Consider the following 27027-nt stretch of genomic DNA (forward strand, 5'->3'; position numbering starts at 1 on the left):
AATCGATTTACAAAACTATATTTGCATTTTTCAAAAGAATGATTTAGGTGTCTTTAGAGTCAAAATTGTAAGATTTCTCTTCACTGTAATTTTTAACCCAGTAAAAGTGTTTGTATTTAAAAGTGCTGATTTATTTGTTTACAACTTGAGTCTGGAAATAATTATACAATACTAGCTAGACTTATACACGCTTTGTACCCACTGTTTATTGTAGCGATTGCCTACTTCTAAATTGAAACAAATTAAAATCATAAGCTATTAAATAATTAAATGTAATTAATGCTGTTGAATACAGTAATTTTGACATGATCCTTTAGAACCTTGTTACATATTAAGTCAGTACATTTCTTTTACACTCAGGAAATTATTTTGGCCTAATGTAGATGCATACAAAATACTCATACTGTATTTAAACTAAAATAGTATACAAATAAAAATATAAAATAAAATTATATTATCCTTGTTATATAATATTCAATTATCTGAAAGTCCAGTCTGTCATTTGAAGTCAGTAGGTTATAATGGACTACTATACAGAGCTAAAAAAATATGTGGAAGCGTGATATAAAAAACATTACCTTTCGTGGAAGTGCGTTGGATCGTATAAAAAAATAGTGCTTAGTAGGTTTGCAATAAAAAAACAATGCCTCATATGTAGGCTATGAATGGTTACACGTGGGGAACGAAGCGCAGCAATTAATATTGTACTGTACATACTTTTTAATTTGCAAATTCATGTTTGTTTTTCTTTTAGGAAGAGGCCTAGCTCAAGAGTGGAACACAAACTTGAATGCGATGAAGAAGCACTTATTGCTCATTCAAAACTATCAAAGTACTGTAGTTCTAGTATAGACAACAAACATGAGGAACCAGCCACCAATACACAGGACAAAGATTATGATTGCAGCTCTGATGGTCTGTTAAGAGAAGACGAAGACAGCAGTATTCTTGAAGAACATCTGCCAGAGGTTGACCAGGAAAGCCAGTGTTCAAATGATGAATTTATCTCTTCTCATAGAATCTATCAAAGTGAAGAGAAGAAAGAGATTGTGGATGGCAAAAAACAAAAACCTTTAGGCTGTGTTTCAGATCATGATTATAATACAGATGATGGTAGTATTCACAGTATTGATTCTGATTCATCAGACAAAAGAAGTCTTCAACATCTTGACAAATGTAGTGTACACAGTCTTAGTAAAGACAGTGTCCATAGTATCAGTAAAAATAGTATCCACAGCATTAGTAAAGACAGTGTTCATAGCATCGGTAAAAACAGTGTTCATAGCATCGGCAAAGACAGTGTTCATAGCATCGGCAAAGACAGTGTTCATAGCATTGGCAAAGACAGTGTTCATAGCATTGGCAAAGACAGTGTTCATAGCATCGGTAAAGATAGTGTCCATAGCATCGGTAAAGACAGTGTCCATAGCATCGGTAAAGACAGTGTCCATAGCATCGGTAAAGACAGTGTTCATAGCACCTGTAAAGACAGTGTTCATAGCATCGGTAAAGACAGTGTTCATAGCATCGGTAAAGACAGTGTTCATAGCACCTGTAAAGACAGTGTTCATAGCATCGGTAAAGACAGTGTTCATAGCACCTGTAAAGACAGTGTTCATAGCATCGGTAAAGACAGTGTTCATAGCATCGGTAAAGACAGTGTTCATAGCATCAGCAAGGTCAGTGTTCATAGCATCGGCAAGGTCAGTGTTCATAGCATCGGTAAAGACAGTGTTCATAGCATCGGTAAAGACAGTGTTCATAGCATCGGTAAAGACAGTGTTCATAGCATCGGTAAAGACATTGTAGGTGTTTGCAAAGACAGTGTCCATAGCATTGATAAAAACAGTATTGTTACGTTGGATCAAAGATTTGGTTCAGGACGAAATAGTGCCATCAGTGTTGATAGCAGTGCTTGTCACACAGATGAGAGTAGTTTACAAGGATCTGAAAAGGAAAGAGTTCTGGGGAATATTAGTAGCAGTGCCCAAACTTTTAATGATAGAAGTATCCATAGTAAGACTAGTGGCTGTGGTGATGCTGGTAGGTCTGGTAAAGTAAGTGTATCTGTCCATAATGATGGAAGTCAACAGGATCTTCCCAAGGACAATATCAACCCAAATAATCAGAGTACAGAGGATAACAGTGGTGCTCCTTGTAGTCAGTCTAGTAGTGTGCAAAGTAGTACATATAACACTGATGCCAGCTATGAACCAAGTTCTGACAATGCCATTGACTCTAAATCTACACCTCAAAACAATTTCATAACGGACAAATTGGAAATGGACATTGACCAAATCTTCACACCACGCCATTCTAGTACACTTCCAGAACGTTTTTCAAAATCTGATAGTTCGTCTGATATTGATGATGAAATGATCAAGCAAGTTATCACAAGATCTAAAGAGAAAACAGTTGTACGTAGTCGAAAAAAGAAGTCCGTGAGGGAAAAGAATCCAAGTCAAGCGGTTGCGCCAAAATCTATTCCATTTGTTCAGTACAGTCCATTTGAAATGCCATCAAATCCCTGTGATATTGTTGTTACTTACATCAATGAACAAGGTGCCATTTTTGGCCATGATATATCTGAAGGTAAGTTTACTTTTGATTTTTACTTTTGTGCTTAAATTCTCATTTACAATTTATTATTTTGAACAGTTATAAATAGAACAGCTGACCTCATCTTTACATTATGTGAAGATTATTATGAAATGCTTCACCCAATGCAACAACTTATTCCGCGGTGAGATCTTGCATTGTTCTTATAATAAATAAAACATAAACAACCTTGTTGTTTTTAACGTTTTCCGTCTTCCGACATTACGCTTTCCACAATTTGTTTCCATTTTTTTCTGTTTATGGCAGGATGGTTTGTTATTGTGTTAGTGTCTACTTGTCCTTGTAAGTCTTTCTTTATTTGATTCATCCAGTTATTTCTTGGTCTTCCTACGGGTCGTTTTACTTTCCTGTCAGTTTCCGGTAATCTAATTATGTGTTCATACCATTTTAGTCTCCTTCGTTTAATTCTTTTACTCCATTCTTCTTGTTTTGTTATATCGTATATTTTCGTGTTACACACTCTATTTTGTTAATTTAATATTTATCATCTTTCGCAACATTTTCGTGTGACAACCTTGTACCAGGTACTTATTATTAATTAGCCATGTAGTTAATTTTATTTTAAGTCCCTTGTCTTGGATGTTGTAATTGACCATTATTAGATGTAACATTTTAATAACTGAAATCCAGAAAGAAAACTAAGCTTCAATTTATCTGAATATTGCTTACTAATTAATGAATGAATTATAAATCTGTAGCTTGAATTATTTTGCAAACATGTTATATAATGATAGTAGATATCCTTGATAGTGCAGGTAGCCTACAGTATAGTCCCTGGAAATGAATAATTGTCTCTAATGACTTTTACACATTTGGACAATAACAATCAATGATAAATAGATTTACATAAAACAAAATAAATTAGTAAAGTTCCATTCTAGACTGTAGGGCATTCACACTGGAACCCATTTACACTTATGACAATAAAGATCAACAATAACTAGATAAATAATAATGCATTTTTCTGATATAAAATAAAATAAATTAGAAAAGTTTCATTCCAGAACTATGGTATAACCATTTATGCTGCATTTGATGAAATAATATTTTCACACGTCCAATCAAATGACGTCATGATTGCAATAATACAGCGACGATACAATTTTATAGTTGTTACTGATCATGACGTCATTTGATTGGACGTGTGCAAATATTATTTTCATCAAATTCAGCATAAATGGTTATACCATAGTTCTAGAATGAAACTTTTCTAATTTCTTTTATTTTGTATCAGAAAAATGCATTATTATTTATCTACCGGTAGGTATCGTTGATGTTTATATGCACAAGTGTAAATGGGTTCCAGTGTGAAAAGTACTGTTAAACCTATCCAATGCTAAGAACCCCAACTAGCCTCTAAAAATGAATGTGAAATCAAAGAACTCAAATAAAGTCTTTAAACTGGAAATCCAGTGTACAGTACTTAAAAGAACCCAAGGTATCTTGCATAAAGAGTAGGTGGTTACCCCAGTGGTCTTTTTAATCTGCCGTCGTTAATCACTGCCTTCGTTAATCACTGCCTTCATGCATCACTGCCTTCATGCTAATGATCCTACTACCAGTTTAGTTACAAAAACTATAAGAGTGGCAAAAGGAATGAAAGAAGATTAACTATGACTGTGTAAATGTCTATCTGCATCCTTCATGTGCCTCTTTGTCTTTAGATGATCCTGAGATACAAACTACATTAGGATTGCTGTTACTATTGCATATTCTTCATACTTCACACACACATCCAGTCTAATATCATGAGCGTTCTATGACCTTGTTTGATACAACGTCTTTGTAAACTTAAGGCAATAGTTAGCTTAAGTACAGGAAGCCTAAAAGTCTTTATTAACTAAAGTACGGCATTAAATCAGAGTTTGATACTAATGATAGTAAAGAGGCAAGTAGTTAAATTAAAGTACCATGTTTTAAAGACAGAATGTGACAGGCCTCGGTTATAAACTCAGTTTTACTACATAGTGTACACACTAATAAAGTTTAAATGTCAATTCTGTATAAAATAAGTCATATTTTAATGAAGTTCAATAAACATTTATGTTATTTCAGATAATTATTTTGAACCAACATTAAATTTTATTGTTTCATTTTTTGCCTTTATATTGAACTCTCACAGATTAGTTAAACTGTCTTAGAGCCTGAAGCAATGTTAAATCTGTTCATCTCCTCCTAGTTGTAAATATGTTGTTTCTAAGAGAATATTAATCAGGATTTACTGTTTTAGCATAAAATGCAGGTTGCTGAATGAATTATTTGCCATAGTATACAACAATCTTTGAGATCCAACATACGGCCTTTTTTAAAATGTCTACTGGGGACAAAAATGTAGGGGTTTGATCTGTACCAACATATATTTACACTATAGAGCCCCTCCTTTCGGAACAAAGTCAATATTAAAATTGGGCAACCCCTATTAAGAGAACTTTTTTGGGTCCTGAAGGTGTCCTTAAAAATGTTATACTATATTTCAAAATAGTAGCAGAGTTGTTTCAAAATATTTAATTTCTTTCACAAAAAAAGATTGTCCCATGTATGAGAGTATCAGGATGTCCCCTGAATAAGGATGTCCCCTGAATAAGAATTTCCCCAAAATAAGGGTGTCCACTGAAGACAGTTGTTTCAAAACATTTAATTCCTTAAACAAAAAAAGATTGTCTCTTGTATAAGAGTATCCCCTGAAAAAAAAAGTCTCATGAATAGGGATGTCTCCTGAATAGGGCTGTCTGTTGAACCCACAAATGTTAAAACGACCACAAATGTGAAAATGCATCACCCACAAATGTGAAAACAACCACAAATGTGAAAACAACCACAAATGTGAAAACCCATCACCCACAAATGTAGTAATTTAATAGTTCAAGACGATATTTGTTCTTTGCTGCACGCGTTCACGATACTTCAAGAGCAAGGCCATGTTATATCGTTCGATGTTTTTTGCAAATGGTAATAATCCAACGTGTTAACGACGACCCTAACAGACGTATCGTGAACACACAATTATTGAAACAACTCAATAAAATCTATATAAATACATTATCATTAACTCAATAACAATTTGTTGGGCCTAGCACTAAATTTGATTTGGATTTTTTTTTACATTTGTCGACGTAAAGGTCTCTCTTTTTTCACATTTGTGGGCGCTGTTTATGACATTTGTGAATGATGCGTTTTCACATTTGTGGTTGTTTTCACATTTGTGAATGATGCGTTTTCACATTTGTGGTTGTTTCACATTTGTTGGTGATGCGTTTTCACATTTGTGGTTGTTTTCACATTTGTGAATGATGCGTTTTCACATTTGTGGCTGTTTCACATTTGTTGGTGATGCGTTTTCACATTTGTGGTTGTTATATATTTTGTCCAAAAACATGACATTTTTGGCCGCTGTAACAAAAGTTTTCATCGTAGCTCAATAAAAATTTTTTTGTAGTTTGCCCATCAGGTACTTTATCAAAAATTACAAACTAAATCAGACAAATACAACCTGATGAAGAGCTATTTGCTTATTTCTCAGTTATTACTGACGGCCTAGGTTACTGTGAAATTGCCCATAAAAGTAACCCTACCAACTTAATATTCAGCACAATTTATGTTTAAATCGGATTTGTAGTTTTCTAGTAAACAGGATTTTAAAGCTGTTTTCAAGACATTTGAAAATCGCCATCTTGTGCTCATGGCAGCCTGTTTGTGACGTCAGATACGGACGACGAAAATTTTAAGATTCGCGGTTGCATTCGGCGCTTCTATTGGCTAAGCGAATCCGCTAATATGATTGGCTAATAACGCGACATGCGGTCATGCAGGACGGCGATGACACGGTATGAGCATGCGCTGACTTGGTAAACAAACCTTCGATCGATCTTTTCTTCTGCACGCCAATTCGTAAATCTTTCAGCTATTGTTAATCTATTGTTACTTTTATTGCCTAGCTGTTTCAAACGGGATTTGGTAGGGGAATTAACTGGCAAACCTTCCAAACGGAGGCTGTTGGTTGACGATGCAGTGTCTACTTTATTTTCGTTCAACACGAGTTCTAGGCCTAGTAAGGCATACAGTACAGATACACTGGCCGAAAGTACACCATTCTTCGACGGCTTGTTATGCTCGAGAATGTTCTTCTTCTCTTATTTTTTCCTCATCAGCACGACGCAAAACTAACTCTCTTTCTGTATATTCTGGTTCCAAATTTTCTGAATTATAAAAACTCCAAGCCATATTCCGAAAATATTAGGTATGTTACTGTTAGGCTATTTAATTGATTTTATTTATGGTTATATCCCGCACTTCCATATTGAAATACTGTACTAAGACGATGGACGCTTGGATTTGCTTGAATGCGTCCACCTAATCTGACGTCACATAATTGCTCTTAACCTGTCAAAATGGCGCTGTTCAATATCCGATATGTTGTCGTTTAAAAGTCTATTTTTTAACTAAATTGCTTACTATTGTACCTTGAACCATTGTAATTCAATTCAATTCAATTCAACTTTATTTCAGACAAACTGTCCATATATTATTGATTAACTATAGTTTACAAAAACAACACATTATTATGGCTATACTGATACTAGTTAACACACGTAAAAGTATACATGAGATTATATATACAAAAGTTCTGTCCATTTTCTATGCAACTTTAAATCTTTTAGAATACGAGAAAAAACACATGTAATTAAAGTATTACAGCTTTTTTCAATTTTTGTTTTGAAACAAAAAATTGATTTCCGAATGTACTCATAGAAGGAGGGAACATGGTTATCAACAAACATAGCACTAGCACTACAGCTCCTTGAGCGTCTTAAAATCTTTCTAAGTGCGTTATTATAACATGTTTTTATTACATTTATCTATAAGCACAGTGGCACATTTAGCCCAGGAAATCCTAATACAATACCTAATAATAAGGGTATTATGTGTTGACTTGTTCATACACCCAAAACACCCACTCTCAGTTCAAAGGTAAAGAAACTTGAAAGAACTAATGATCAATTCCTTTAGCAGAATGATTTACAATAGGAAGGATATGGAATCCAATCTCATTTTCACCAATTATCTTTTTATATAATGATCCTTGAGGTAAAAATACAACTAATCAATTTTAATCAAACCTAGTCTACTGTTTGTGATTGGATTCTGCTACTTTAATGACAATGAATATATTTGTGTGTATAAATTATATTTTCATATTTCAATTTAGAAATAATACTAAAGCATATTGATCAGGGGTAAACCAATTGTGTAATTTCTTTTTTTTAATGTTATATTTGCCTTATGATGAATTCTATGTTCTTATGCAAATTTCCAAATGTTCATTTACATGTACATTGTATTCATTTTTCATTAACCGAGTAGAAATTTAAAAAAGGTACAAAACGAAATGAATGTAATCAAAACTGTAATTCATATTTATAAGTTAAAAATGAAGGTTATTTTGGCGACTGATTGATTGTGAGTGTGAGGTTCATTCAAACATAGCAGCGTGTATATTGTTAAAACTGTTTCATCATTTTCGCAGAGTTAATTTAAAATTAATTTCATTATTTTTCTTTTAAATTAATTAAGTGATATAATAATATATATTGTTAAAACTATAAATATATTGCATCATTTTTCAATTATTATTAATTTCATTAATTTTCTTTTAAGTTAATTGATATTCTGTTTTTATCGACCCATCATAAATATTTTTTATTAGTATTACAATCAAAATCATGTACTTTATTATTACCCTCGCAAATTGTTGTTAAGTAGGTTTTGTATACAAGGGCTATACTATTAATGAATATTGTAAACTCTGAATGAATCTGTGATATTTGCATGCTTGCTATTGCTGAGTAAAAATGGTTAAGATTACAATTTTCAAGGTACTCGACCAGAATTTACACCAATTATAAAATTTTTATTGAAATTATTGCTGACCTGAATAACATAATGAAGATTCATTTACTACTGTATCTAATTTATTCATTCAAATATATCCTACTAAATAATAGCAAGTCAAATGGCCGAGCAGTTAAGGCAAGGGCGCCTTTTACCGTACCTAAAAAACCAACAACATTGGCAAGGGTTCGAGGCCAAATACCTCCTAGTTGGTGGAAGAAGTCTTCTCAAATAACCGTTGGTCTACAGTAATGTACAGTTTGCCTGTGTCCACTTTAAATAACCCAGTTCATCTTTTGAGATGAGGAGGTTATCCCAGTGAACTGGTTCACAAAATAGCCCCTGAGTCAGATGGATTACCTGATAATCTGATAGGACATGAGTGATTCATTTGCTAGTGCTAAAATGAAATATTTCATTAAAAATAATCTTATATAGGGCCTAATAAAATGGTTCTAAGCGCTTTACACACAAAAATGTTCTGTTAAATATCCTAAGATAATCAAGAACCATTTACACATCTCCGTTCTCCAGCACTTTGAAGCTCCCATATGAGAAGTCGCCGGAACAGAATTCACAGGAACTTGAGTGAAAAACGCATCTGTCTATCCTATGTATCCTACCAAAATAAGAAGTAAAAAAGATGCTGCTTAAGACTTTATTAAAAAATTGCCTATTTTGTCCTGTTAATTGTTTTAGTAATGTATGCTGGGCTATAGATACCCTAGGTCATGGGTTCAAATCCTGTTAGATGTCAATGCCAAAGACCTGTTATGTAGACAATTGAAAGAAAAAAAACCCCAAAACTAATTTTGAAATCTTTTTTAAATCTTTTTTAAATCTCTGTAACAAAATCAAATAACAATGTTTTACTGTATTTTGCTTTAACTAGTTTTAGAGAAAATAAAAAATGTAGAATGATACCGACCTACTTCCTTTGAGTCTTGTAAAGGTTCTTGTTTGACGTTCATTTAAAAGTGACATCTCTGACACTGGTTATGTATTATACAGCATATTGCCTCAGCAAAAACACCTTTAGACCTACTTTATCAGAGCTATTATAAGGATTTTTGCAAATTAATCGTTTCTTGGTAAATGTTTATTTCAAAATGACACTTAATATTGGTTTTAATATGATGAAATCGGAACTACATCAGAATATAAGGAAAAAAACCCATACAGTTACTATTATGAGATTGTAGCAACCCATATTTCTTGTTTGTGTTGAAATGTAGTTCCGGCATAAAAAAAATACATTAACTACTAAATCAAAGTGGTGTTTATAATCTATGCTTTATTGCTTTTTCAAACACATTTAGGGAAATATTAACGTCTAGTGTGACAAGTCGCTTCAAAATCAGTTTTTACTAACACTTTTAAAAAACATTTTTTTGGTTTTATTAACCTGTGGGAAATTGTTTTGAACATTGAAGTCGTCATCACAAATGCTGGATGTCTTGCAACATAGCGCACTTACCAAGACTTATGGCCAAAGACTTTTTTCTTTTCCTATCATTTTCTCTAAATTTTATCCATGCGGTTTTGGGTCATCCTCTTGGTCTCTTTTCTCAATAGAGCTCTTTGTGCTGGGATATCAGAGTCTAGACGAAATAGGTGTCCACACTATGCCGAGTGTCTTTTTTACTATCAACTACCAAAATATATTTTATAAACACTTTTATTTATTGTCATATTTTAACCATGAATTCAGAGGGTTATTAATCCGTTATTTGTTGACAGCAATAACGGGTCATAGTTACCAAAATAGATGGGGTTGATGGGCAGTGGTCACTAAGATCAGGGTCACTATTGGGTCAGGGGTTTTAATCGGACTATGATGATAAATAATCTGTTTTTCTATGTTTTTTTACATGGGTATTGCATTTAGGATTAGAATGGATTATAAATTTAGTTAGTAAAAAAGATAGTTATCTTGACCCCTGACCTCCATTTTATACCCCTTGTTGATGATTAGGAATTAAATAATATGAACTATTATTCTTTCGTTTTTAAATCCAAATCCAAATGCAATCTAAATCTTTCATAATTCTGATTTGTCAAATTATTTGTTTACAATTTTAGTATGGATTCATAAAAACCATCAAAACATCTTGTAACCTGGATTATTATAATGGAGTTCTTTTCAGCCTAAATTAATATCAGGCCAGGCCAGTAGTAGTAGATGAAATTTGCCTTCCGAATAGCTAGGAAATAGTTAAAAAAAAGACACTGGTTCTTTCGAACCCACTATGCATGAACATTATGGACATTTTTTTTTCAACAATATCCAGGATATGTGTATAAAAAACAATTTCATATCATAAAATGCATTCATCAAAAGGCTTATCTTATATGCATTATTTATGAAATTTAAACAAATTTTTTTCTGTTAGATGATACTAATATTTCTATGAATATGATTACATTATAGTCTAAATTTTACAATCAATTATTATATCATAATTCCTAGTAGCTACTATTATAATGACTATCTTAAATCTGAATATAATTGTTTAGTGGACGAGTAATGGAATCAAATTATATGCAGTAATTAATCTGTCATTTTGTCCATAAATAAAGCCATTATTTTTAGATAGAAGCTTCTATATGTATTCATCAAAATGAAATGTGATGAAAATCTTTTTAAATAATATATTATTATAGAGATGATTTTCATTATCAAGAAAACCCTTGTTTATGTTCCTTTACCAAAATTCTTACTATTCATAGATTAATATATACAATCATGATGATACCGAACACAACCTACTGTACTAATGTGACAAGAACAATGGAGATGGTTATTCAGTAGAACCTCTTCTTTGGGATACCCCGGGTCAATTTCCTATTAGGAGGACACTCCTATAAAAGGGTCTTTCACACCTGTTCTGGCACGGTTCTAGTCCGGCGCCAGCAAATCAAATCAAACATGAATGTTTCGTTTTCTCGACGCTCCATGCGGCTATGTGCATATCTATTGGTGAAACATTGATAAGGGGATACTTTGTTTAACCATGAGGGTTTCCACTTAATTTGAATTATACCAACTGATTTATTTAGATTATTATTTCGATTCACCTGCTTGTACCTAAACCCAAGGTTGAAAGGAACGACCTTTTATTCTTTTCTCTCCTAATTTTTAAAATACTCTTTTCATAATTTTTGTTAAAAAAAACCCTTAAAATTATATATCAAAGAAATAGTTATTTAGTATAATTATAAATTTAATAGTATACCTTTTCAAATTGTTATAATGTCTATTTTATTTTATTTTTGTTTTTATTGTATCTCTTTGACATGTACTTTTTTGTGATTGTAATGTTTGTATTTTTAATTGAATAATAGAGGGCCACTGGATATTGGCTCCCTTGCAAGCAAATTGGAAGGGTCACCTTGTTGAAATACAAAAATAAATAGCTAAAATTCAATTGTTGTTTGTTGCCTCTTCTATTGTAGGTAAAATCCTGTTAAAAGAGATCATGGAAGAACTTCAAAATATCTGTTCAAAGAGACCAGTAGAGAGTGGTATCACTTGGAGACCAGGGCAAGCATGTTTTGCGCAGTTTTCACTTGATGAATTGTGGTATCGTGGAAAAGTGCTCTCAGTTCAACAAGACATTATATGGGTAGGTGCTTATGGATATGTGATGTTTGTGTTTTTTCTTAAGCTTTCAGTAAATAGGCTTAAACGCATTGAAACACCGGTTTTTGTCAAATCTCCTGAGTTAAGCAACATTGGGCCTGGTAGATCTTGGATGAGAGACCATCTGGAAATATTGGGCTTGTATGGCGCTGGGGCATTTGAAATCAGCATTGCTGACTCTTATGGCAGCATCAGTATCTATAGTATCTGACTCATCTGGCCCATATCTTTCCTCTGGTCAAGGTGGGCACTGGACAAGAGAAGCCCTTGATCAATGAAAGGACCAATCTGACTGACTTGGTTTCATCCATCATTCAGATTAATGTAAAACTAATTTACATTGTTGTTTGTGATATATGTCAGCCAAAGTAAATTCAATATAATTTATTTGGTCAAACTGTAAACATGGATTGAAATGTTATATGAATGCTATAAAAGACACATTTTATTTGTTTTTACACCAAGTAGAATTAAAAAATGTATAAAAAACTTTGTATGTTATTCCACATCTAAACCTCATTTCATACTAATTGGCTGAAATGATGATGATGATGATAAGATTAAGATAAATTTTTTAAAATAGCATAAATATAACATTAAAAACCTTATGATGGAGAAGAATGATTATTTACCACTTTTTTTTTTCAATTTCTGAAAATAAAAAGGGTTATTTTTTTAATTTCATTTGTTTACTTTGTCACATGACTGATGAAAGTTTGTTTCTCAAATATATGAAGGAATACAACACTGATGAGCAATTGACATTACTTTCCATGTTGCAAGATATAAAAAAATACATACTCTAAATGTTTAACTTTGTATCTGACAGCAAAGTATAATTACACGATGGAACTATATCTATCTGGCTTATGTTGTTGCTTGACGTACTAGTATCATTTCCAAAAAAAAAAAAGAAATTCAAAATAACACAAACAAAATAATACAGAGAAAGAAAGAGGACAACAAAGTTTTTATTTAACTTTTATGCCTGTCATCTTGAATCAGTGTCTTGCTTCTTGGACAGGAGACTATTCAAAATGGCAGTCTCAGATTTTGGTTGCCTCAGGTCATGTTTTCGCAGCCAAACCAAAATCATCAGTTAAAACAATTTAACCAATCGGGTAATTAATTAAAAAATAAAGAGCGCATGATCAGTTTATAACCAAACAACCAGGTGCTTAATCACAAGTCAACAATTTGTCCTTCAGGTCAACAGTTAAAAATTATGCATTTATCCCATATTTATCTGATTTGAATGAGATACTGTAAGTATCGATTAATTTTTCTTGAGTGGAATCTGTTAAACTGATTGCATTGAATACATAACATTTCTTTTCATGTCATATTTTCTCTTTGATCCAATGTTGTCCCTCTCTTTTTAAGGTAATAACAAAACATAATTATTGTAGGCCTTGTTAATAATAGTATACAAATGTAGTTTATACAATAGAACCTAATTCCTTTGAAATTAAGTTGTTATTATTGACATGCGTCTCATGTGTTTGTAATGCACCCCAGACACTATCATCATCTATGTTGATGTTTGACATACATGCGTCTCATGTGTTTGTAATGCACCCCAGACACTATCATCATCTATGTTGATGTTTGACATACATGCGTCTCATGTGTTTTTAGTGCACCCCAGACACTATCATCATCTATGTTGATGTTTGACATACTTTAACATCAATCAGTATAAAAATAACTTTGGTTTTCTGGAATTTATTCGTAAAAATAGAATGATATAAGATTGTCTAGTTATTTATGATCATTATTTGCCATAAAGCTGATTGTTATTTTATGCATTGGCATTAACAGCCAGTTTCAGTTGGTTTCAGTCATTTCAAGATGAAGTATCTATACATGTCTATAGGGTATTACAATTTATACTTGGCGGCATCTATCTATATTCCAATTCAAATGTGAATATTGATAATTAGTTTTAATTACTTTGGACTGAATCGGTTGAAATTCCTTCTTCAGATAGTAAGCCTCAAGCAGAGTGGCACTTCCTGGTGTTTGTCGCCACTCAATCCACAATAGTCGTGAAATGCTCCAAGCGTTCGCACCTCTGAATGGGTTTTTTTTTCTCAAATAAAACACCTTAAGCTTTTTCTGTTTTCATGCATGATGAAGCAATCGTCTCTGTCGTATTACCCTCCCTCCATATTTAACGTTTCTTCCAATCATTATATGCATATATATGCCTATTTGAAGCGAACAAACTTTTTAAACCACATACAAACAGTGGGCTACAATATAGAAATTATTTTATCCTGCTTAGGCAATCAACAGAATGCTGCTGCACCTGGTATTTTAAGAAATTACACAAATTATATCAGGGTTTCTACTAATATGGGAAGCCATAATAATTACTGTAATGGTAAATTGTATTTTTTATTATCGTTATCATTAAAAACTGCTAAAAGTGATCTTCAATTTATGGAAGGTACTTCAGCAGCTGTGGAAATAATGGATATTCATTGGTTTTCTGTAAATTAGTATTAAGCTCAATAGTCCATGATTGAACTCAGTGAGCATCTAACTATAAACTCTTTGAATAATGTATAGGTATTTGGTGTATTCCTACAATAAATTGACACAAGCAGCTCTTAAAGCACTTAATGTCAGTTTGATTCCAAACCAGCCACTGTGTTCTATGGCAACAGATCTTTATCTTTTCTTCTGCTCGTCTTTGGAATGATCTGCCACAAGCTATTCCAGAGGCAGCATCAATTGATATTTGTTTAAAAAAAAGTCTTAAGCTCTGTCTACACTATAAAACTATATGTGATATCATGTGCCCATATATTGACATGATGATGTCATATCACTACCATATTTGGGTATATGAATACCATATTTGGGCACATCACACTATTTTTGTCAAACTAATTTGATAGTGTAGACAGAGCTCAAAGCAAGATCTGCTTACTTTTTATTTTGCTTCTCTTGGTTAACTAGAATCTGTTTTTTTGGATAGGATAGACAGATGCCTTTTTTCGCTTGAGCTCCCTCTGAATTCTGTTCTGGTGAGCTCTCTTTTGGTAACTTCCAGACTCCCTCTGAATTCTGTTCTGGTGAGCTCTCTTTTGGTAACTTGAAAGTTCTGGAGCACAGAGCTGTGAAAATATTTTCTCTGGATCATTTAACTTTTTTTTTTATCTTAGGATATTTCATGATCCGTTTTTGTGTGTAGAGCATTATAGGCGCTATAAAAGATGACCATTATTATTACTATCCTTAGGAATCGTATCAAAATTTTTCTTCTGAAGGTATTACATGCAATACGTTTTTTTTACTTCAATGATTTATGATTTAATTCTTGGTTTGTTTAAATGGCAATTACTGCAATAAACAGTGTGTACGATTATCTAAAATCTAGTTTTACTGCAGTAACTGTAAAATAATTTTTACTTGGCCCTAACATTTTCTCTAAGGTCTATGTTGTATATTGAAAATATATGAAATATACAAAACTGAAAAAAAATTTGATAATCTTGTTTTTTGACCTTGAATACGTTTTATGACATGATTACACAATTTGCAGTTCTCATTAAGAAATTACCAATTTATTGCTCAATACTGTGTATACTTTGTAGAATTGTTAACAATACATACACGTCTCTGTACTATCTAATTAAAGTTTCTTTTATGATTGATAGAATTAGAATTGAGGAAGAACATAGCCGTTGGCATAGTAGGCTTTGATCAACTCACTGTTGTGTACTCAAAATTAGACGTTATTAGTTTACTTCTGTCAAAATATAGTATCATTTTTAATATTCGTATTTAATGATGTTTTGCTAATATTTGAACTGTAGATTAAGCTCATATCAGAAGTTTTAAATTAGGTTACAGGAGTAAATAATACATCAAAACATTAGCACAGGCAATGTTTTGGTAAATTATTTTCAACAACTTAACTTTCTAACCTTTTCTTTATTTTTGCAACTTGTAGTTTGTGAGTTTATATTTGCAAATAAACAAAAACTATCATTACACTGATATAGAATATTAAAGTTTTCACCACGTAACAATCTACCAATATTCATCATATATCTGTCTACATTCTCTCCTTATAATCTCCCAAAATTGCATACACCCAACATGGGTTATCTGCAGATATAAGTCTTGATGAATGTAACACGAGGTATACTACAGTGCCTATGGTATATGATTAGCAAATGGGGAAAAAAAGATTGTTTTTTTTATGAATACCAATATGCTTTGTTTTTGTACAGGTGCAGTATGTGGATTTCGGCAACAGTGAGGGTGTGACAGCTGACAAGCTAAGAACGGCAACATGCTATACAGAGATCCCACATCAGTGCCTAGAATGTATTCTGTATGGATCACGAATTGTAAGTATACATGATGGATTGACAATGTATTGATGGAACAATTGAAATGGTTTAGTTGCCATTGGCTATGTCCAACCTTATGCTGTTCAACGTTTGAATACGTCAACAATTGGTTTGTGTATGCGTCTTTTGAACTTCTTATAAATATTGATGTTTTGTTGTATTCAGTCGACGAAAAGAATAATTGAGCTTTCTTCAAACTATTGCCTATTGTTTTTTTTGTTGTTGTTGAGATTAATTTCTTCTCTGCTGAATGAGCTTCTTGTTTTCTGGACACAGTACCTTGTTGAAGATTGACCTAGTTTTAACTTTTTGTTTATAAATTTAACATTATATAAATACATTTCATTTATTTATTTGAGACCAACAAATTATTATACATTATTAATTATTGCTAAAGTAAAAAAGTGTACTATAACTCAAAGAGTCAGCAGTCCAATGATCTAAACTAAAATGAATTTATAATAAACAATTAATATATTAATATATTACATAGCCTATGTAAATACGCGAACGTGATTGGTTGAAACTGCATCACATGACTACCGCTGCGAGGATCGTAAATCGTATATATCCTCGAGAACGATGATATTGACTGTGTAATTTTCGCGTAATAATCGTGTCCCCTGTCATTAATCATATAAATTCTCGAGTACGATGATATTGACTGTGTAATTTTCGTGTGCAACACTCGAGTTTGCCGATAAATAAACAAAAGTCATCTACTCGATCTTGAACTCGGGTGGAATTGTCACTCCATCGCAAGACGACGTTTCATCCGCTGGGCCACGGAATTTGCTTGAAGAAATTAATCTTCTAAACTATTTAAGCTATGCATACATAGCGCCCTCATTTGTTATAAGTCCACCCTAAATGTGATGAAACACCGTTTATGATTGGTCAAAACTCACGGTAGTAACCTAGTAACTAGTACGCGCTGAACATCCGGTGATTCGGCTCCTCGAAGATCGAGAAGACGACGAATTGTTTATTCGGCCTACCTGATTATAATATTATTATTAATAGGCTTATTGATGGAAATTCTTCTGTTAATTTAAACGACCTAGGCCTAAGTGAATATTTTATTGCCAAGGAATCATTAATTAGTAATTATCTGTATATTATTCTTCGCAAGGTAAGGTGTCTAGGCAGGCTTGTTTTAAATACAATACAAATACTATAAGGAGGCCTAGCTAGCCTAGCTTCACCCAACCCAGCAGACTTGTTCTTGGCTATATAATATAACAGATATTGCCTTTTATATCGGTTAAATATAAGATTTGACATCCCCTCGGGAATGATATTAAGTTCTCGGGGAATATATATTTCCCTCAGCTGGCGCTTCGGGAAATATATATTCCCTCGAACTTAATATCATTCCCTCGGGGATGTCAAATCTTATATTTAACCTCTAAGCAGTCAATATCTGTATAATATTTAGACAATTAATATATTAATATTTAGACGTGAATATACAAATAAAAATCAAACAATTGTATCAAAATAAATTAAATTAAATTATCCCTAAATTAAATAAAATTTTGTTTAAAAAAAACAACAAAATATTAGAAGTAATTGAATTAAGTAATAATTATATAAATATATGCAAAGAATAGTATTAATATTTATTCACAATACTTTTGACAATTAATGCTGTATTAATACCATATACATTATTGTATTATTTTTTGTAATTTAATGTTTAATTGTTTGTGCTATGTATGTTTAGATTTGTTAGTAACTTTCTTGAGTAATTCCTGGTTAATTCTCTTGACTTTGACTATAAAAAAATGTTTGTTTGTGGTGTTTAGTGTTACAGTAATTGTGTATTCTTCTTTTTCTATTATCTTTGCTAATGTTACAAATTATGAGTCTAGACAAAGCTTAGGCTCCAGAGGCGAACAACTCTTTGACATGTTGTAAATTTTATCTATGTAATTAAGAGTTCATTCGCAAGCTCATGTAAACACTGTCTGGGATAATCAGTTTCAACACTAATTATTACAAGATTTGTTGTCCCCCAAAAACATGAAACTGAAGATTAATGAAATCAGACATTTTGAATTTTGCAGTTTAAAAAAAAAAACCCAAAAATGTTTTCACTTTTCAACCGAAAACCCATTGACTGGCTGGCAGTTTTGTTATTACTTATTAGAGTTTATTAAGGTAAATCATTTTTTTCCTATCAAAAGTGGTAACTATTATGTGACATTAAAATGGCATTCAACAAAAAAAAAAAGTAAGAAAATGTTTAAAACAATATATCTTGAATAATAGGTACATAGGTCTCTATCGATAGTATAAGAAAGAAGTTATGATAAAGTTAAAATAAGAGACATTAGCTTTGTATGGTATCAATGCCTTCACTTCCAACCAGAGATCTGTGTGGTATTGATGGTAAATTATTGAATTGTTCAGGGGTCCAGTGCTTTCTATAATCTGAACTAAAACACGACTAGAACAAAATTAATAGAGTGCGAGAGAAAGAGTTTAATCAGGGTGTGTGGCGCTGTGTGTCATTGGACTAATGATCGTGAGATCATGAGTTTGAATCCAACTCTTGTCGCATTGCTTGTATCCTTAGGCCAGACACTTTCCTTTTACGTTTCCTTTTACGTTTACCTCTCCTTACCCAGGGGTATAAATAGGTACCTGGTAATGGTCAAAACATAACTGCGCTGATCGCTGCCTGCTTGGGAAAATATTTCCAGACATGTTTGAGCCAAAACATGAAGCACTTTGACTTTGTGCATTTACCACTGTATAAGATTGATTGATAGATTATTATTTAGATCAATTTTCAACCAAAGATAACTTTCCATTTTTATGGGTAATATTTAGCGATGATTACCGTGGATGTAACTGTTAAGTTTTTAATTTATTAAGTTTTAAAGATCAAAAATGACAAATGAGTTGTCCAGACAGACTGTTTAAAGTTACAGGCACTACAGGCAAACAAGCGTGTTAATGTGTTGTAAATTATAGGAAATTTGTTATTATTCGCTTTTCATGACAGAATTGATGTAGAACTAGGATTGTTGTTTTTTTGTTATTTCCTTCTGTAAATAAAAAAAAAACTCTTGCACAGCACATCTGTACCAAAGTCCTAGAGGCAGTTTTGTGATTTAGATCCAAGTAGACCCATTGTTTTTGTTTATAAAATGACAAACAAAACAGAAAATGCCGAAAACAAAATAAAAAAAAAAAGCGAGGAGACAGATTCTACAACCAAGAAATAACAAAATATTTTTTTATTAAATGGCCAATCACCATTATTATAAAAAAATGGATGCAACTATTTCCAATATAGAATGTATTGTATATGTAAATAAATTTCTAGTTGGAATTAAATTTTCTTGGTTTAAAAAAATTAAATTACAATTCTATTAATAGAAATTTTAAAATAAGTTTATACTTTTTATTTATTAATTTTATAGTATGCATTATTAATCAAACCTTATTATACCATTGAGATTGAAATCATCATGTTTCATAAATATAGATTGAAATATAATACTTTAAAGATAAAGTTATGGTTAATTTGTCTGATGTATCCCATGTAATTTTAATTTTCTTATTTCCCAACAGGTGAATTCAGCGAACTGTTGGCCAACAGATGCATTGAAGTTTATGTATGAAAACCTTACTATTTGTAGAATAGAGCGAAAGGTACTGTAATGTAGTGTCACTATTATCAGTGGCGTAACGGCTATGAGCGCTAACCAGGAGTTTATAGAGCAGGACCCAGAAGAGAAATAAGGAATTAAAATATGCCGAAAAAGGATAAGAGGCCCCCACCGTTAGATGGCTACTATTATATTACAATTTTAAAGGGGATCAGAAATGCCATTCTGACCTTTGACCCACATACCAGGTCATGTTTATATCTCAAGTACTTGTCATGAAACTTTGAGTTATTCTCAAATTGTTTGAGACTTGGGTTGTGGGTCAAAAGTCAGAAATGGCATTTTTTTACTAAAATCTTAGACGGAGTATGAATGTATACCTTCGTATCAATTTGAAAATTCAAAATGACCTCTCTGCGACCAGTGGTTGGAGATTTAATAACCTTTCACCCTGACCACTTGACCAATTTGTACCCGTCCCGAGATCACTAACATTGACTTGAAACTTACTTGAGTCAAGTATTCTCAGTGTACTGAGCATTCATTAAATGTATGGGCAAAATATCTGACCAAAAAACTAAAAAATTACTTGTCACATATTGATTTTGTTAAAAATGTATGCAAGTAAACATTTGATTGCCTTCTTCTTAGGGTGTATGGCAAAGAGGCATGCCACTCATGGTTATGGTAACCATGCCAAATGGACTAGACCTACATGATGCCTTAATCAGCGGACCATTGTACAACAGTCAAGATGTTGTCTTCTACCAAGACAATGACTTCAGACTGGATGCTCAAAGACTAGCTGCAATGTCGGAGAACGAAAGATCGTACTACCTCGGAAAGAGTACAGCCGATTTCCTGTCGCTGGATTCCTTCTGTTGTGATAGTAGTATGGAATTCATAATGATGCAATTACCAGAACCTGGCTCACTGTTTGATGTAACTATCACCCATGCAGATGCGCCTAATATGGTATGTATATGTTCCAATAAGTAACTTTTTCTTTTTCCAACGGCAAATAACGCGCTTATTACATATTTTATAATTTATCGTGCTTATAAAAGTATGTCTAATTTGAGGCTTAGGGAGTAGAGTTGAAAGTTTTAACCCCGGCACTAGGTCAGGATTGAACCCTGGCACAGGTCAGGATTGAACCCAGGCACAGGTCAGGATTGAACCCAGGCACTAGGTCAGGATTGAACCCAGGCACTAGGTCAGGATTGAACACAGGTACTAGGTCAGGATTGAACCCAGGCACTAGGTCAGGATTGAACCCAGGCACTAGGTCAGGATTGAACCCAGGCACTAGGTCAGGATTGAACACAGGCACTAGGTCAGGATTGAACACAGGCACTAGGTCAGGATTGAACCCTAGACCTTTTTGGATTGGAAGACAAGCATTGTTAACCACTAAGCTACAGCTCCATTTATTTCTCTTTATATAACACCTGTCATTTGATTTTGCAATTGTGGGTAATATGGCGTGGAATAGTACGTACTATTTAATGATGGTGTAATAGTAATTTTGAAAATGTTTTTAGTGTGCCAGCCACGCCACGAAACAAATCTGTGTGAAATCAAATGTTGACCTCTCCAACAACTAGCAATGGCAATGACAAGGATCTACTTAGATGTTTTATAAAACAAATTATGAATGATTTTATATTCGGTGAAATATGAAATTCTATTTTCACTCGGGCAGAATGTTATCTTTCACCTTATTAAATTATTTGTACCATCGCACTCACTAATATTTGTATAATGTCTTCTTAACACTTTGAAATGTATCCTCTTTCTTACCATTCAAGGCCTATTAGGTTACCTTGCCGTATTATGTTTCAAATTTATAACCATACGATTAAAGATATTAGAAAATGAAAATTGATTTTCTTCCGTGTGAAACATAAGCTTCATCATCGATGGTAATTGGCAAATAACTACATTTCCCACTTGAGACTCTTTTAACCTGTCTTCTCACATTTAATGTTAATTCTTCTATCTATTTGCGTGGGGACTACGTCAGTTATAATTATACTACAGTTACTGCAGTAGTATCATATTTTTTTTATTTTAGTTTGTTTCAATATATGAAGAAGTCACTTCAATAAACAGTGTGATGACTTTGAAATTGTTTGCTGCTTTAGGGTTAAAAAATGTAATTACTGCAGTAACTGCAGTAGAATATTATTAATGTTGACATTTTCTTGCACAAGGTAGAAAGGGTAGAGCGGCTACTGTATCTCCACTTTTAGTGGGCACTACAACTTACTGCCGTTAAAACGTTTAGTGCTCTAGGCACACTAATTCATTAAATAATCCGTATGTATTAATTTGTGTTTCAATTAGTTGCAATGTCTCCCTAAATCTTTGATGAACTCTGTTTAACATTACAATCCATATAATATATCCTAGTTCAAGAACGTCGCTGGCAATTTAACTTGATAAGCCTAAACTTACAATTGCCACTTGTAATTTGTTAACTAAACTTTACATTGCAATCCACATGTTGACGACCTCTTAAATGACCCTAAGCACTTTTTCTTACATCTCCTTGTCACTTTAGAGTAGATGCTATAGGCTTTTAAAATGATAGTATCTTTGTCTATCCATAACAAAAATCCTCCAACTTCCCAACCAATTTTTTCTCAACTTCTATTTAACTACTGTGTTTATTCGAATAAATGCGCCCCCCTCCCCCAATACAACACCAATTGGAATAAACACCCTGTGTCATTTATTTATTTCCTTGACTAATTGTCCCACCACATGCATATACATGTATACACAATATGGTCATCCCGTTAATTGACCTATTTGACAATTGTACGGTTGGTAAACGTCAAAGAGAGGGCTTTTTGTGGCATGGGTCGTGGTTTTGACTATAAATATCATACTCAAAATTTGCATAGTATGTCAATTTCAGTACGTCCATAATGTTTGTTGTTAGATGATATTAAAATTTGTATTAATTTGTGCCTGTATTGTCTCACTGCATTGTAATATCGTATTCTTGTATCATTGCATATATTGCTATGTAGTTCATTGATAGTAAACCAGTAATTTTAACTTACGTTTCAAGACAGTTTCGTGTAGCTGTCAGCTAGATTTGGTCCGATTACTTAAGAATGGAGAAATAGTTGTCGACTGGATTCTTTATTTGTTCCATGCATATTGTCATAGGCTTCTAATTGTCATACAGTGACAAATTAAACACTGGTTGTGATTGTCATAGAGTGACAGTTGAAAGGACAATTTTAAAATGATTTTGAGTATATCTGTTACTAATACCAACTAAAGTACATGATCCATTAAATATTAATTACGTCATGACATTTTCCTTCTTTTTTCGTCATTATATCATCACTTAAGCATTAGCAGAGAGAAAAGCAGTTGACAATTGCGATTATTATCAAAGGATGCTGGTGATCTCTGTATTAAAAGCTTTGCTTTTCACAATTCTGCACTTTTCTCTCTTGTGTATATTTTATACCATTTCTTAAAAAAAAAAATCATACAAAGATATTATTAAACTGAATAACACATTTTTGTTTTTATTTGTGTCAATTATCATGCCTGGCTTATTCCAGAGTTCAGTCTGTTTTACCTGGTATATTTCTGATAGTACAAACTACTTTAGCCTCTTAGTTTCAGGTTTGAAATTGAATGAAATTACTGTCTGTTGCAAAATATATCTCCTTTCAAGCGAAAAATAATGCATAAGTGCATTGCAACAGCATCATATAATATAACAAACCCAGATACGCCTGTTATTGTGGTACCAAGAGTATTTTGTTAGTTGTTGGCGCCACAGAAAACGTTCGTTTACAGCCAAAAAATTAATCATCATCATAGATAAATTATTCAACCTCATAAGCAAAACATATTTACAAAATAATTAGAATTTTGGCACCATGTAAAAATTATTCTACTTAAGTTACTGCAGTAAATTTTGTTTTCCTAATGTTTATGCTTTTTGGGTAATCATCATTCAAACTGTACTGTAGAGACTGCCTTTCCCAAAAAAAAAACATTACTGCAAGGCAATACAAAAAAAAATCTATTATCATTTAAATCTTGATCACATTCAACATGTTTTAATAGAAATCTAATGAATACTACATAGTCTTTTGACTATTGATTACATTCTTTGATGTTTTTGTAAATTTTTATTACCGAATTAATTTTTCAATTAGTTTTGTTGTGAATGCACTTTTTAGTTTGCTGACATGAATTGTACAACCTAGTTTGCAGTATTTGTGCGCTATAGTGCAACACAATATCATTATTACATAAACAAGTTGTTTTGTGAAACAAACAAAAAACAAGTACCGTACTATTGTTCTAACCCTAGTATTATGGATTTTTCAAAATATATTAAGGGAATAGATTATTTAACAGTAAGGTGTTGTGGTACTGGCCTACATGATACTGCAGGATGTTTGTTGTCTGCAGACATGATACTGTACGTATACATAATAATGATTTCAATTTTTGAACAAAAAACCAGCAGCTAAATGCACTTATCAAAAGATGAGATTATAAAGTACCTTCACCTAGTGATACAATACACTGACACGACACCGAGAAAATATATTTTGGATGTACTGTACTTGGCATTGTTTTGTAATTATGATGAGGATAAGAAATTACAGTGGAAAAATGATGAAGGATTATTCGTTTCATTTCCTGAGATGGATTGTTTTATTAAAAATAAAAGTGATGAATATGGTTACTGTAATAAATGTTTCAAAGAGATTTCTCATTGAAGTGTAGCTTCATGTTTAATATTGATTGTTTTTTCGATTTATACCTGTTTCTTGAGAAGAACGTCACAAATTGACATAAATTAATGTCTTATCTTTTAACAGTAAAAATAGTCCTGTAGCACAAACCCAGAGCTGCCCTTTAAGTGATATTCAATTTCAATAAAAAGTGTGATTATTAAATGACCAAAAAATTGTTTCACAGTCATCCCCCACCCACTTAAAAAAAATGCCTTACACAAGATTAGATTGTTTTACTCATCCTATTAAAAGGTTATTGTAAAAACAATTGTAAAAAAGAAAAATCAATCGTAATGATTTATCAGTGATGATTATATGAGATTATTTGTGGATTTGTGTCAGGTTTAGTTTTTTCATCATTCATATGGAAACAATTCTGTATATATTGTAGTGGAGTATTTATTGTCTTATCTATTTCAGGTATATATCCAACACTTCCAAGGCCATACGGAAAATCCAGTGACGAGAGATTCCATTAGGCAATTGAACCATTTGATTGAAATGAACGCAGAAATACATCACCTTGCAGCTGCATGGCCGGTAGTTTTTGATCCGTATGTCGGTAAGTGTATTGTAATTGAGTTTAGATAATTCAGTGTGATAAATTCCAAACCCTACCAGAGATATACTGGAAATTATTTAAAGTTATATTTCCCCCCTTAAAAATAATTGAATATGCCATTTTAATGTCACATAATAATTAATCACTTTGACCAAAAAGTTACCTTAACAAAACTTTGTTTTGGATTGAATTCCACTGTTTATTTTATTGTCTTTTTATTAAAATAATTTTTCCCCCCTTTTTTTTCTACCGAAGTGATTTTAATTACTGGTTTTACTAAATCTACAAAAATTATAACGTCTGCCTAATATGCATGAAACCTACTATTAAAGAATAAAGTATGCTGGATCTTTATTTCTTCGGACCCTTTCAGGATAAAGACTTCCCTCTAGGGCCGTTGTCTAGAACTATAGATGATTAAAAAGTGTACCAAATTGTTTATCTTATGTGCAATGTATAAATTAAGGCCTACGGATACAAGCAAGATAACACAGGCCGTTTTTGAACTTCTGCCTCTCACATGCTAGTCCAATATCTCTTAACACCATTATGCCATATTCCTATCTCAATTCACAGACATTTTAACAACAAACTTTATCATGCATATGTTATCATGTTTTATAAGCTGATTACTTCATTTGGTTCGTAAAAGTCAACGTTTGATTTATCTCTGATCATAGAGATATTATAGTTCACTATAATATCTCTATGCTTTGATACCAATCCACTAGGCAAATTTGTTGCGCAGAGAAAAAAATCGCGCTACTCTAGCGAATAGCTGCGATTGTCATGTTCATCACATGTTTGCTGAGCTTTTTTGATTTTCATGATTTCGCTGATTGTTTGCATATTTTATAACTTCGCAAAAAGTACAAACCATTTGAACTACCAATTTCGCTGAAGCGATAAACTCAAGGAACTAGAATTCATCACAGAGGAACATGAATACGGATGCGTATAAGCTGACATTTCGATTTATGCAAACAAAGTTGTCAAGTGGAAAATAGGCGCAAGTAGATGTCTTCAGGACACAACCAAGTGTTCTCTCAATATTCAATATTTTGCCCTGAATATTGGTAGCCATTGTTAAAATATATATGCCTCTCAATCATTTCTTGGGAAAGTGTCTCCTTATTGTCCCTTGAATAGAGGTGTCCCTTAATTAGAGGTGTCCCTTGATTAGAGGTGTTCCTTAAATAGAGGTGTTCTTTAAATAGAGGTGTTCCTTGCATCGAGGTGTCCCTTGAATAGAAGTGTCCCTTGATTAGAGGTGTTCCTTAAATAAATAGAGGTGTTCCTTGCATCGAGGTGTCCCTTGAATAGAGGTGTCCCTTGAATAGAGGTGTCCCTTAAATAGAGGTGTTCCTTGCATCGAGGTGTTCCTTGCATCGAGGTGTTCCTTGCATGGAGGTGTTCCTTGCATCGAGGTGTTCCTTGAATGGAGGTGTTCCTTGCATGGAGGTGTTCCTTGAATGGAGGTGTTCCTTGCATGGAGGTGTTCCTTGCATGGAGGTGTTCCTTGAATGGAGGTGTT

The 27027-nt window shown here is 32.8% G+C and overlaps 1 protein-coding gene across 1 annotated transcript in view; it reads left to right on the top strand.

The window, feature by feature from the left end:
• LOC140054176 (uncharacterized) overlaps positions 1-27027 on the top strand; it is a 106908-nt gene that overhangs the window by 29183 nt on the left and 50698 nt on the right. Inside the window, exons 27-32 of the mRNA XM_072099068.1 lie at positions 755-2592; positions 11965-12134; positions 16399-16518; positions 20107-20187; positions 20796-21119; positions 25352-25493. Coding sequence (XP_071955169.1) covers positions 755-2592; positions 11965-12134; positions 16399-16518; positions 20107-20187; positions 20796-21119; positions 25352-25493 — 2675 coding nt within the window. The remainder of the gene's footprint in view (positions 1-754; positions 2593-11964; positions 12135-16398; positions 16519-20106; positions 20188-20795; positions 21120-25351; positions 25494-27027) is intronic.

The sequence above is a fragment of the Antedon mediterranea genome, chromosome 7 (genome assembly GCF_964355755.1).
Source record: "Antedon mediterranea chromosome 7, ecAntMedi1.1, whole genome shotgun sequence".
Classification (NCBI taxonomy): Eukaryota; Metazoa; Echinodermata; class Crinoidea; order Comatulida; family Antedonidae; genus Antedon; species Antedon mediterranea.